The sequence below is a fragment of the Dendropsophus ebraccatus genome, chromosome 1 (assembly GCF_027789765.1).
Source record: "Dendropsophus ebraccatus isolate aDenEbr1 chromosome 1, aDenEbr1.pat, whole genome shotgun sequence".
Classification (NCBI taxonomy): domain Eukaryota; kingdom Metazoa; phylum Chordata; class Amphibia; order Anura; family Hylidae; genus Dendropsophus; species Dendropsophus ebraccatus.
The window spans coordinates 142,641,263-142,654,407 of record NC_091454.1 but is presented as its reverse complement, the minus strand read 5'-3'; the positions used below and the strand labels follow the sequence as shown (position 1 = coordinate 142,654,407).

The 13,145-nt window shown below is 43.8% G+C and overlaps 2 protein-coding genes across 2 annotated transcripts; one reads left to right on the top strand and one right to left on the bottom strand.

The window, feature by feature from the left end:
- The first annotated feature begins 1,094 nt into the window (after window positions 1-1,094).
- Window positions 1,095-2,967, top strand: LOC138777974 (uncharacterized). The gene is made up of 3 exons (XM_069956348.1): window positions 1,095-1,401; window positions 1,632-1,778; window positions 1,920-2,967. The coding sequence occupies exons 2-3, from the start codon at window positions 1,669-1,671 to the stop codon at window positions 2,806-2,808; spliced, it is 999 nt and encodes a 332-aa protein (XP_069812449.1). The 5' UTR covers window positions 1,095-1,401; window positions 1,632-1,668; the 3' UTR covers window positions 2,809-2,967.
- Window positions 2,968-10,091: 7,124 nt separating this feature from the next.
- LOC138777933 (uncharacterized) lies at window positions 10,092-12,358 on the bottom strand. Its single transcript, XM_069956347.1, has 3 exons — window positions 12,279-12,358; window positions 12,010-12,148; window positions 10,092-10,888 (listed from the first exon to the last, which is right to left on the bottom strand). Exons 1-3 carry the CDS (start codon window positions 12,280-12,282, stop codon window positions 10,108-10,110), a joined length of 924 nt encoding a protein of 307 aa, XP_069812448.1. The 5' UTR covers window positions 12,283-12,358; the 3' UTR covers window positions 10,092-10,107.
- Window positions 12,359-13,145: the final 787 nt, after the last annotated feature.

Here is a 13,145-nt window from a genome sequence, read left to right as displayed (position 1 = left end):
CAACAGTTTTAAAATGACTCTCCAATTCACAGTAAAAGGTTATGTTCACAAAGCGTAAAAGTACGGCCGTTGTTGCCATCGGCCGTACTTTGTGAGGTGTGGACATGGCCTTATCTTCTGTGGGATCCCGGCCAGAGTGTATACACATCATATACGCTCAGTGAATTGCGGCCGCAGAGTGAATTGCGGCCACAGAAAGACCTGTCAGTTCACACAATAAAGTGAGCAGCTCCGGCCGCTTGCTTCATTGTGCTCTTTGGGAGGTTCTGACGCGGGCTCGCAATGATGCGCCCGCATCAGAACCCTTCGGCCGGAAAGATCATCCGGCTGGTCACGGAACTGCCCGTCTCATACGTTGTGTGAACATAGCCAAAAAGTGGCTATGGAGGAGGAGTTTTCTCATCATCAACATTTACCCCCTGACCACCTTGTTTGTAAAATGCACACTGTGTATCAGTAGTTTGACATTGCAGTCCAATAAAAGGAAAAAAGAGGGCACTGACCATTATTTGTTACTTCTTGTATTTCAGAGCAATAATTTTTTTGGCCATGGCCTATTTTGGACTCAAGAACATTAGGCATTTTGGGTTACCATCATGTTTTTCATGTTAAGGCCGGTTTCACACGTAGTAACAGTGCGGGCGTTAAAATTTCTGTCCCGTACATCTCCGGGTGGTCTGGCGGCTGTATTTGAAAACCACTTACGGTCTTATCGTAAGAGTCCGGCCGTAGTGTCATGATGTGTCTTGGCTTGTTTGGCCCCGCTCAAAAGCATGTATTTGATTCATGAATCTGCCCCCGGGCCAAATAAGCACACCCACATCCCTATAAAATCTCCGCCCACTCGCGAAGTACGCCCATATGCTTGTAGTGTTTTGAATGGCAAAAAAATAAAAAAAAAGATGTCTGATGGCGCTAATAATGCGCCCTATGGGCCAGCCCGGCGTATGAGGCTGCGCCGCAAGCACCAGCTCGTGGTGCTTTCGATCCTGTGGAAGATGCGTAATTATTACCAGCGTTTGTGTGTAAGTCTCTATATATTTTTTTTTTTTTTTTTTTTTTTTTTTTTTTTTTTAAAGCTTTATGTAACTTATTTCAAACTAGCCTTACAAACTGTTTCGGCTTATAATCCGTAAAACATTGATTTAAATGTATTGTTTATGCAAGCTCCCTTAAGTACTGTTGACCAAAGGTCCTTAAATGCAACTGTGTAATAATTTTGTGACTAATTGAGATGTCTTAAAAATAATAAATTTAATTTTTTAAAAATTCTTCTCAGAGGCAAAAAGACGCAGAGCAGCGCCGTCTGCAGGAGGTGGGACGGCGATATTGGGTCCACCCCATCAATGTTCGGAGGGAGACCCGGGGCCACATTGGTTGCCTGTATGATGATTTGCGACGGTATGTCGATTTGAATACATCAAAGTCGTCAAATCTTTGAATGTAATATTGCAAATGTAAAGGTTACTGTCCACAAATGTTTACCCCAAAGTCCATAATTTTATTAGGTTTTTTGTTTATCCTTACAACGTTTGATGTTAATTTCAACATTTGTAAACCGTATGACATCTTCCTATGATGTGTGTTTGTGTGTAATATTAGTGATCAATATTTTTCTTAATTTGTTGCAGACATCCTGACAAGTTCCAGGACTTCGTGCGCCTGCCTATGGAGGCCTTTGATAATTTACTTTCCATTTTGACCCCACATCTCCAGAGACAGGACACCTACATGCGGAAATCCATCCCTCCTGTGGGACGTCTGCTCATAACGTTAAGGTGAAGATGCTTTATTTTAATGCGAACTATTTGTTCATGTAATTGTAGTGAAATCTAATATAGTGTTAAAATATGTAATAATTTAATATGTAGCTGAATGTGAAATAGAATCATAAAATACTATTTTTCATTTTTTCACAGATTCTTGGCGACAGGGGAGAGTTATGTATCGTTGCACCTCCAATTCAGGGTTGGTACGTCCACCATCTCTGGAATTGTGAGTTGCACGTGCGCCGTGATCTGGGAGCATTTGCAGCCCATCGTGATGCCCAGTCCGACCCGGGAGATTTGGTTGCAGTCAGCAGCAGGCTTTCAGTCTGTGGCCAATTTCCCCAACTGTATAGGGGCGGTTGATGGTAAGCACATACGTGTGAAGCAACCACCGCGATCAGGATCACAGTATTTCAATTATAAGAAATTTTTTTCTGTGGTCCTGATCGCGGTTGTTGATTCCACGTATCGTTTCCTTGCCATCGACGTCGGCTCCTATGGCAGTACTGGGGACTCCCGGGCGCTACTGAGATCAGAGTTTGGGCGGCGCATACTCTTAGATCACGTGACTCTACCTCCTCCCACTCCTCTTCCGGGTACCACGCATCCCGCTCCATTCGTCATGGTAGGGGATCAAGCCTTCCCTTTACTGAACAACCTGCTGCGCCCTTACCCACGGAGAGGGCTGGATGAACGGGGGAGACTATTTAACCGGAGGCTGAGCCGGGCACGTAACTTCGTGGAGTGCGCCTTCGGGATCATGACTAGTCAGTGGAGAGTGTTTACCACTGCCCTGCAGTTGAAATTGGCCACAGTTGACATGGTCATTAAAGCTGCCTGTGTTCTCCACAACTACCTTCGGGACTATGCTCCCACCCCGGAGGTGAACGTGGAGACACTGCCAGCTTTTAGTGCCCCTATCAACTATGGCCAAGGGAGACAACTCAACCGCGGGATAGTGGTCAGGAACCTCTTTGCTGACTACTTCATGACTCCTGAAGGCGCCGTGCCCGTGCCCCTTTCACAGCCTCCCTTATGAGCCACGGCCACAGGACTGATGTTTTCCCGCATGTATGTCACCTGTCTCTGGGATGTGTGTTTTTTTATTTTCTTTTGTTGTTTGAACCCGATGTATTGGTTGATATTTAATTTTCATTCTCTTTTTACTAAAACAAAAAATATATTTTCTTATTCGACTAAACAATGTGTCTGCCTTTTCAATGTATGTAAAACATGTTGTGTGTTCCCACATAGTAGTGTTCGAAAATACACATTACCTCACTCGATATACTACTGGCCAGTAATTATCGAGCATGGTCACATCATGCTAATGTTAATTGTATAGTCCTTTGAACCTAGTGTGCTGAAAGATTGATGTGATCAAAACATGTGCATTTCCTATGGAGTGACCAGCAGGGTGCGCACTATATGTCTAACTTTCTAGTGTGGGATATGTAACAGGATCTGATATCTTCTAGTGCCACAGTCCATCTCACTTCTTAACAATCACTATTAACACACCACATATATCCCTCCACACATCACCCAGGTGCGCCAGCTGGATGTGGTCTACTTAGGTTGCGGTTCAAAAATATTATTTTATCATCCATTTTTTTTCTGTAAAACACAGAAGAGTGTATTCAAAGATTAGAAATCTCGCTCTTTACTTGATCACCTGTTCCTTGTCTACAGTCATCTCCTGGATTTCTTATCCAAAATCCATCACATCAATCTGCCAGTGTAAACGCTACATTATGTAGTTTATTGTGTGTACGTTTATATATCCTCCACTTTGTACATAATGACCACATGCTGGATGTCCTGCAGGAGGAGATTTCTACTACCATCGGACATAGAGCTCTATGTGGAAATGATAGTGTCATGATAATAACATTAATGTCCCAAAATATGTTAGTGCTCATCACAAGCCTCTCCTGCTCTGCCCACTTCCTGCCTTGGCTACAGATGTCAGCATAGAGCAGGCTCAGACCTCAAAAAGAAGGAATCGCAGCATTCACTACATCTTCGCTAGTGGCTTCACAATACGTGTATTTCACTCAGTATAGCTAACAAAAACAGCAGTGGATTCTAAACACCCAAAGGATCTCGACACAATGTTGTAATGTTGTGGATGTGCGCCATAAAAACACTAAATAAGGACATTTCCAAATAACATCCATTCTTAGAAAAAAACTTAGCAATATTTCACTTTAAATGGCGCACAGCCACTCTATTTCTACATTGTGTGAACACAGCCTTTGTGTTTTTAAGCCACTACTGGTTTTGTTAACAATACTGACCAAAATATACTGACTCAAATACACGTATTGTGAACCTACTACGAACATGTAGTGAATGTTGCGATTCCTTGTTTGTCATGTATGACAGTGCTCTCTGCTGCCATCTGTGGCCAAGGCAGGAAGTGGCCACAGCAGGAGAGTGTTGGCCTGATAAATGAAATACTTAACTACATTATAATATTTCCTATCATGACACATTCATTTTAACACATACAGCAATGTCTCACATATGATTAGAAATATTCTCCTGAAGGACATCCAGCATGTGTTCATTTTCTACTAACGTAAAGCATACAACTAAATTTTATAAGACACAATAGCAACATTCAATACAGCTTTCTATGCAAACAAAGTCCACTAAGTATTTTGAAGCGTATTTCGTAGTTCCTTAGTGGCAGTCAATAATAATTTGTTTTTTTAACCCTTAAACACTAAAACATAAACAAGTAAAAAATAAGATTTCGGGAAACAACAAGATATGTCGCAATGGATTTATTACATGTCAAAAAATAAAACATTCACATGATAGTGTGTGTGGGTGGATGTGGGCGAGGGTGTGTGGAGACTACTTTGGACCATGTTGACAGAAGTTAGAATAGTGTGCAGAGGCAATAGTGTGGGCAATATGTGAAGGACACAGCCAGCCTGACTGTATTCTGGCACCACAAAAATAAAAGGGACATCCCAATCCCCCCAAGCTGTTATTGTCATCCCTAGCTAATGTGATGCCAGACCTTCTAAACAGTGTGTTATTGATGTGGTCCTGGTGCACACAAATGTTAGGAAATTATTAATGCTAGTAAGGCGCGGTTGGCACTAAGGCCCTACAGTGTAGCAGACAAGGGGTGGTGTTGGTGTAGCTGAGGAGAGGGAGTGCGGAACAAACACAAATGTTGTTGGACGGTCAAGGCACATGTCACTCTCTCTCGCCAGGCTCCACAGGACCCTCTTGACATCTTGGTGGTGGAGTCCTGGCCAACCCCTCTGCCAGATTAGGTTCTTCATTCTCTTCATCCGATGAGGCCTCTGCTGGTTGCTGAACTACTTGTGGTCTGAGGAGAAAACAACACTGGTCACTATCTAAGATGGCACTTTTGTTTAAGGACATATTTAGCCAGATAACTAAAATGGAGGCATCCAATGCAGGATTACACTCTGCCTGCTTTCACACTATTTTCTATGTACGAGGTGCCACACTAGAACTTTTTACAATATATTCACACACTGTTGACCCAAAATGTGGGTCTTCACAAGGCCACCCGAGTGGAACATTAGTTTACTCTATGGACACATTGCGTACATTGTTTAAACATTATGAAGACAGTCCACGCTATTGGCATAACTGCCATTTCATGTTCTGGATTAGATCCTGGAGGGATCAAAAGCTGTTCCCAAAGCGGTTAGGCCAGGCTGCATTTGTTAGTTATCTGGTGTCCAGCAGGGGGCGCCTCATCTTCCCGAAATCGAGATTACTCTAAAGTGTTCACTAAATATACTGCTCCCCCTGCTTGAGCCTCGATGTATACAATCTATATAAATCTAACACATGTCTATGTCTGCACACATAAGACACTGAGCTACTTCCATCATCATCTGCTCCTACCATGGACACATGCAATTAACACACACACTTACCTGCGGCGTCTGGGGGAATTCAAAATGAAACCCAGCATTGGGGCAAAACGCAAAGCGGCCAGTTCTTCTTGGGCGGCCCCACGCCTGATCAGCTGCCGTCGCTGCCTGATGAATCGGTCCCTCACACTGGACCACCTGGTCTCCACATAGTTAGCTTCAAGCAAAAGCATCCACACATTAGGAATATATCAGCGTCAGGTGACCATAACACTCGAGTTAATGGTTTGCCACAGTGGCTAAACAACTTACCAATTATCCATTGCTGTAATCTAGTATGCTGGTCCCAATCTGGGTATACAATCCGGGCAACCTCCCTCCATGCGGCACTCCGTGTTAGCCGGCTTCTGTACCCAGGCGCAGGGCCGGCCCATAGCACTGGCCGAGCATGGACCTGAAAATCCAAAATAATTACAGTAACGTCTTAGAAATTATTAGTCAATAAGGTCATAGCTACTACACCCATGTCACATGCTACACGCCATGTTTGATTGTAAATAGTACGTCACTTATGTGGGTGGGGTCTCCAGCTTCACCTGCAGCCAACTCCCTCCCTCCATGATGTTTGCTGGCGCCACATATCATATACACAGTACACTACTACTCACATCATGTCCTCATAGTATTTGCCCTAAATATATGTGCTTACTACTAGGGAATGGAAGGCCACAATCCGCCGCGGGGGTCTGGGATCGGATAGCGACACGGGGGGACACGCCTCCTCTCTGTAGTCTCGCCACCTCAGCACTGGGCGTAGCGGGGGTGGGGGGGGGGTTAACTATTGCGTGTCGTGTGCTCGGCGAATTGCTATGTGACACCATGTAACGATGCTCAGCTTACCCATTTCTGTCCGGCATTGTCACGTCGTAAGCCGCTGCACTACAAGTGCCATAATGGTCGGCCACGCCTCTTTGAACGTGGCTGCTGCGGATTGTGTGTGCTTCCGACGTTACAACGCCTGACAAAGTACAAAGCAGAGCAGCGCTAAAAGCCAAAATACTCATTAGCCGAGCAGTGAACAGAATTAGCACAGCACACCAAACACTCCGGCTAAACAACAACCCCGCTACGCACACTGATGACGTGCATGTACTACAGAGAGGGGGCGTGTCCACGCTGTGTCGCTAGCCTATAGCATCATCAGCCTGCGCCGGATCTTGTGCGTGATTTGCGTACTATTTAAGCGACCTCCTTATGATGACACTATCAGCACATTATATGGTAGGATTTCTACTATGTATGTGCCGCCAACAACCATCATGGAGGGAGGAGGGAGGAGGGAGGAGGGAGGAGGGAGGAGGGAGGAGGGAGGAGGGAGGAGGGAGGAGGGAGAAGGGAGAGAGTTCGCTGCACGGCCATCTCGCTAAGAGCAATCCTAAGTCACGCCCTGTTTGCCCAACAACATGTGCTATTACAAGGACAATTCCTCGACCAGCCATTACTTACAAATCTCGCCTAAAATACGATGTGCGTTACATGGTCCGAAAGAGCTAACACATTCACAGATTTGGAGGAGACACACACATCTGAAAAGACTCATGCAGTCATTGCTGGATTTCAAGCGCCCCCTGATGGCAAACACATAGGAATTACACACAATCGTACTTACATAAACTACTCGGAGCGATGTATCGTGCCACTAAATGACTATAGACAATCGTACACAAAATAAATATTATCTAGCATCTATTGATCATTACATAATCGATTTGTTTTCACTAAATTATTTACCACTTAAACAGGATGCAATTACAGATGTGACTTTTGGACATCACAAAAAGCGATATAAAAGACAAGACTTGTAAATTACATGTATGTAAATGTGACTCACACAACAAATGACAGTCATACATTAAGTCACGGCCACACAACTATCTTCTCCGAGTCCAAAGGACGATCGAAATCTTTCTATCGATGATCTTATCTATGTATAAAGCACTCCCAACAGCTCCAGAAAATACTTACTTCACTGATCAGCTGGCCGACGGCTATAACAGACCGATCAGGATACATCTCGGGCTCCATGAATCACTCCGGCTTTGTTGTCCAAATCACTTCTTCTTCCAGCGACGGTTTTCAAAGTGCAGATTCTTACAATGCAGACACATCCTAAATAACCTTGGCTTCTACCCATAGGAACTCAAAATGATACATTTGTTATCTCCATCCAGTCACGGACACGGCCTAGGTGAAGCCTGGACACAAACAGTTGTTACATTCATCCCTGTATTTTGAGTTATATTTAAAAATATACAAGGACAATTACAAAATAAGACCGTGAGAAATGTGTGGCAAACAATATTTCTCTCATGGCTAAGCTTCAAATAAATAATTCCTTTCTTCTATCATCCTATGTCAAGGCCAAATGGCAATCCTGCTCTCATCACACAGGTGCAACTAGCCACAGTGCAGGGTGGCACTCAGATACATGCACTAACAATGCTATATAACATTTGGCCACTTCTCCAAGAAATGGACCACAAACACAACATTCCTTTCCCTTCCGGCCCAAAAGGCACCTGCAAAGGTCCAGGACACATGTCCACTCTCTGACAAGGCCGAGAGCACACCTGTACCAACGATACCTCATACCCAGCCCTCAGGCCAGGCACTCACTGGTCGTCAGTTAACTGCAAACTAAGGTGTAATCTCCAGAAGGAGAAAACTGGTGCTCAGCCATGAAATGACCACAGAACAACACGTTTGTTATTCCTAGATTCATTCCTTACACCCCTTTGTTTGCACCATGTCGTACCTGCTTGCCGCTTGGGCCCCACGATTTCTGTGATCCATTCTATATTGGAGCTACCGAACCGGTGGATCAGCCCAGCCACTAGCTCCATATGTGAGCGAACACACTCATTTACATATGCAAATAACCAGCCCTTGGCGGCAAAGGCCACTGTTGACTAGAAATCAACGTTAGTTTTCACTTTGGTTACTGACAGGGTTACGAAATTTTGAATTACCATATGAAATAGAGGCTTTGTATTCAGACTGATAAAGTGTTGCCATCTGTATACATGGCTAAAATAGGCATGTCGCATTAATGCAAATCATTACGCGAAACAAAGTGCCCAACCAGCTAAGCTTTTTCTGGGAGAGGTGAAAAAATGAGAGATTATATAAATACACAAGGAATTTTATTCAAAAACATTCTCAGACTTGCCAAGCAATATGATGTCACAATAGTAAAGTCAAAGTTAGATTAGGACAGAGGGGGAAGGGCGCATGAAGCTGCAGCTTACTGCAGACAGATCATTGCATTCTGCTGCAGGCTCCCAAAGGCCGATCTCGTGGGCCAGTCTAGGAGCAGACTATCAGATATTCATCCAGCACACACTGAGTCAATGATTAGCGTAGTGACACAACATGTTAATAAAAGCCTGAGACTTGTGGGAAATGTTACATATATATCGTCAACACATCCATTAACTGCACTATGTGCAAAGGCCAAACCAATACAAACATAATAATGGTTAATTTTTAGCTTTTTAAACTGAAAACATGTGAATAGATCCTTGATGTATCCTTGGCAAGGCTTTAGGCCTCTCCATGTGTGAAAATGTGGATTTTATTCTAGGATACAGTACATTGTGTAAGCGCGCGGTACTTTAGTAACCTTGAGCCAAATCAGTACATTACACCTCCCAATCGAGAGAGAACAACGCAGATGTGTGTGGAAGAATGTCAACTATTCGACTTACACACACACACAATGTAGCATTGTTTTCTCCAGGCCAAATGTAGTTTGGATTTTATTGTTGATCATTAAAATACTTATAATGTTGAATTAAATATTATATCAAAAATAATTTTACACCAAACTCTGCATGTTCTGTATGAAATATCACATTAAACCCATTATTGTGTATAAAGGTTAACAAAAAGGATACATTTCACAAATCAACCTTCTGTGCAAGATGCTGAGTCAAACATAGGCAACAAAAGTCAGTAATGGATGTAAAAACCGGACACATCAGACACTTGCATTTAGGAACTCATCTATTTGTATGACAGTCCTTTTTTTTCCTTATTGACGTTTAAATGTAGTGACATATTGGTTCTGCTAACAAGGGCCCCTACACACAAGAACCATTCGCCCTGGAGATAGCTAAAGGAAAGACATTATGATTTTACTTTTTTCTATAGATTCTTTTAAATGAGGATCTTAGCAAACTGTTTTTTCAAACAGAGTGTACCATGTCACCCCGGTAAGGTGTCCTCAGGGACATGGACCCTACTCTACCCTAACACAAAATGACCTCTCTGGGCCTGAAAAAGGAGACCACTTGCCATAAACCAAAAAAAAAAAAAAAAAAAAAAAAAAAAAAAAAATAGAAAAATTAAAACAAAAAAATATAATAATATTATGATGTATTGCCTCATACATCACATAGTAGAAATCATAAACGTCGTGGGTAACGAGATGTCCGAGAGCGCCGTCCACGCCGTGGCTGGCGCCTAGGAACGGCCCTAGTACCCTCAGATGGAGGGGGCATGGCACCAGGTGGCTCTGGGGACAATGCTGGGGGGACAAGGGGGGAGAGAGGTGGGGGCACAGGTGGGGGCGCAGTGGTCTCGGGGAAAAGAAAGCCCTCCGGCGGGATATGTGGCCTCCGTGAGTGTAACCCATACACAGATTGTAGGAGGACGCCCACATAGCAAGGGTCGGGGAAAGTATCGGGGTCAATCTGCTCGTGACACGACAGCAGCACTTCTGTAACCATCCGCGCACTACGTGCCAGATTAGTAGGGAGATTCCGTAAACGGACTCCCAGATAGTAGCAGAAGAAATCATTCTGATCATCTCCTCCATCAAACCGCCTGACAAAGTTGACGACAGATTGATCCAACTCACTCAGTGCTGAATGAGCTTCTTCTTGCTCCCGACGCCTCCTGGTGGTGGTAGTAGTGGGCCTCGTGAGTGGCTGACGTGGCCGAGCTGCCAGGGGCACACCACTAGGACCTGCACCAGATGTTGATGGTGCTGCAGCCTCCTCCTCTTCGTGCATGGAAGTCGAGCCAGAAGGTCCTGGCATCGGCTCCGTGCCCTCAGAAAGAGTAGGACTGCCAGGCTCCTGTGATGGCGGTGGCGTGGCACTATCCCCCTCCTGCTGTGATGCTGCAACATCAGAACCAGCAGCATCCTGTCCTCCCGGTGGGTCTGCGAAATTGCCACTGGTTCTGTGGAGAGACAGAAAGGTTAGCTAATATGGACACATTCATAAAGGTACTTCATATATCGAATGTTTAAGTTTTGATAACATACAGTATGTCGAAATGTGTGTTTTGGTAACACGAAGACATTATGTAGTACTATGCGCATCCTATGTTAGGACATACAACTATTTATATTAACTCATTCACATTAGTGTTTTCTAATAAACTTAAACAAAAAAACATTAGCCAAAAATGTTCCCCGTTCTGAGTGTGGAAACAATGCTCTCATCTTCAGGGCATGTTGTGGGCATGGAACCATTCTGGTGACAACACAACAACAAGTGTTTTTTAATGTGGCCCAGCAGGGAGAGGAGCCTGAGTTAGTCATGTGACCAGATACACAAGCGGCCAGTAAGAGGCCTGTGTACCTGTCATAGATCCCCGCAGGCCACACTGAGACAGTGACAGAGCAGCAGGCCGCCCAGCATTGAGTATAAAGGAAGTGAATAGTGTGGGCCGGAGAACAGCTCTCGGACTGCTTAGTACTGTAGGACACTAAATATAAAACATTATCCGCTGCATAGAAACAGCCATTTCATTCACCATGCTTACTGGCTCTGCCACCTACAGCACACGCTAAACAACTGAGGGAGTGACCGTGATCTGCAAAAATCACGAGATGTTGTTCTAGCGCCATGACAGAAACTAACATATTTTAGAGAAATGACAGGATGTTGAAGCACGAGTCAGAGTGGTGTGTAAGCATTTGTTTGAGTGTGAGCAAAGGGGACTATTGTGATTGGTCAGGATACATTAACCCTCTCTGGACAGTCACATACACCAGCATGAAGGCTAACAAACATGACACAACTAGGGCCTTATAAAGAATGGCAATAGTGTATGTAGTCAAATTATCGGGATACATTAAAGATAATTGTCTGCACATTCCTATAAAACATATACATAAAGAGGCAGATTGGTGAAATCGGATGAGATTATCTGCTAGTGAGTATGGACCAGGTTCTGCTGAACAACCAAAGGCAGAATTAAAATTCCTTACTCCCATATAACATTTTATCTCATGTATTACATATTGTACACTATATGATACTATATACATTATGGAATAAGAAAAATATACTTACTGCCGTTGACTGCGGCTCGGGATAAAATCCAACAAAGGCGCATAGCGCATGGAGATCGGCTCCCCACCCCTCTCCTCCGTGCGTATCGCCCGTTGGTACTGGTCCCTGACACTAGACCAGCGTGTCTCCACTGCTCGGACTGACAAAAGCAAAGATTTATTAGAAATAGATAGATTTTAATAATTGATAGATATTTCGAGGTCTTGGTAGAAATATCGGACATTGTTCTCACAATTTTATGTCATACATTATTTGACAACACGACATACCCATCCGCAGCTGCTCGCTGTCCGTCACATCGCCCCACTGTGGGACTACCACAGCCGCTATCGTCTCCCACGTCTCGCGACGCAGGACGCGGTCGTGGTAGCCACGCACAGTCAAGTCCCACAAATGGGGACGGGACCGCACCTGAAAAATTATATAGAAAGACAGAAATCACTAGACATCTCCATCTGACTTCACCTCTCTGTGTGTCTACATCGATTAGAATAAGAACATGTTTTCCATTATGACATTACATAGAGTGGTGTTGGGATTCCAACAGACCACCTGTGTAATCTAAGGAACACAGCCTAATAACCACTGAGCCAAGACTCACTAAACCAAGGAATGCCAGAACTCTTTGAACACACTTCTGAAAACATACCAAGATTGGTGTCTAATGATTGAATTTAGGAAAGGCTTTGTATCTTAACTAGCACTAATTAGTAGGCCACAAGACCAGATCAATGCCAGCTTTGCATTCACACCTGATGAAAGAGAAAATCAACATTGTTTCGAAAATACATGAACACATGTGCAAACGAGTGAAGCTAACTATTTCACTGCTGCGGTGTTTGTTCTGGTGTGTGTGTGGTGTTTTGTTATCTTAGTGTGTGGATAAAACATGTCACAACGACTATGGTTAGAGATCTCGACATTTTGTAATAACTATGGTCAACATTTATGTATTAAACAGTCGCTGATATAGAGTGACAAATATATTTTAATAATTAAATACATGTAAGGTTAGGTATAGCATTAGGTCGAACATTCGAGGAGGAGCACACAATAACATGAAACTACGTGCAAAAACGAGCTACATGAAAAACGCATCAAAAACGCAACCTTGCTCGACTCGATTTCCAAAAGAT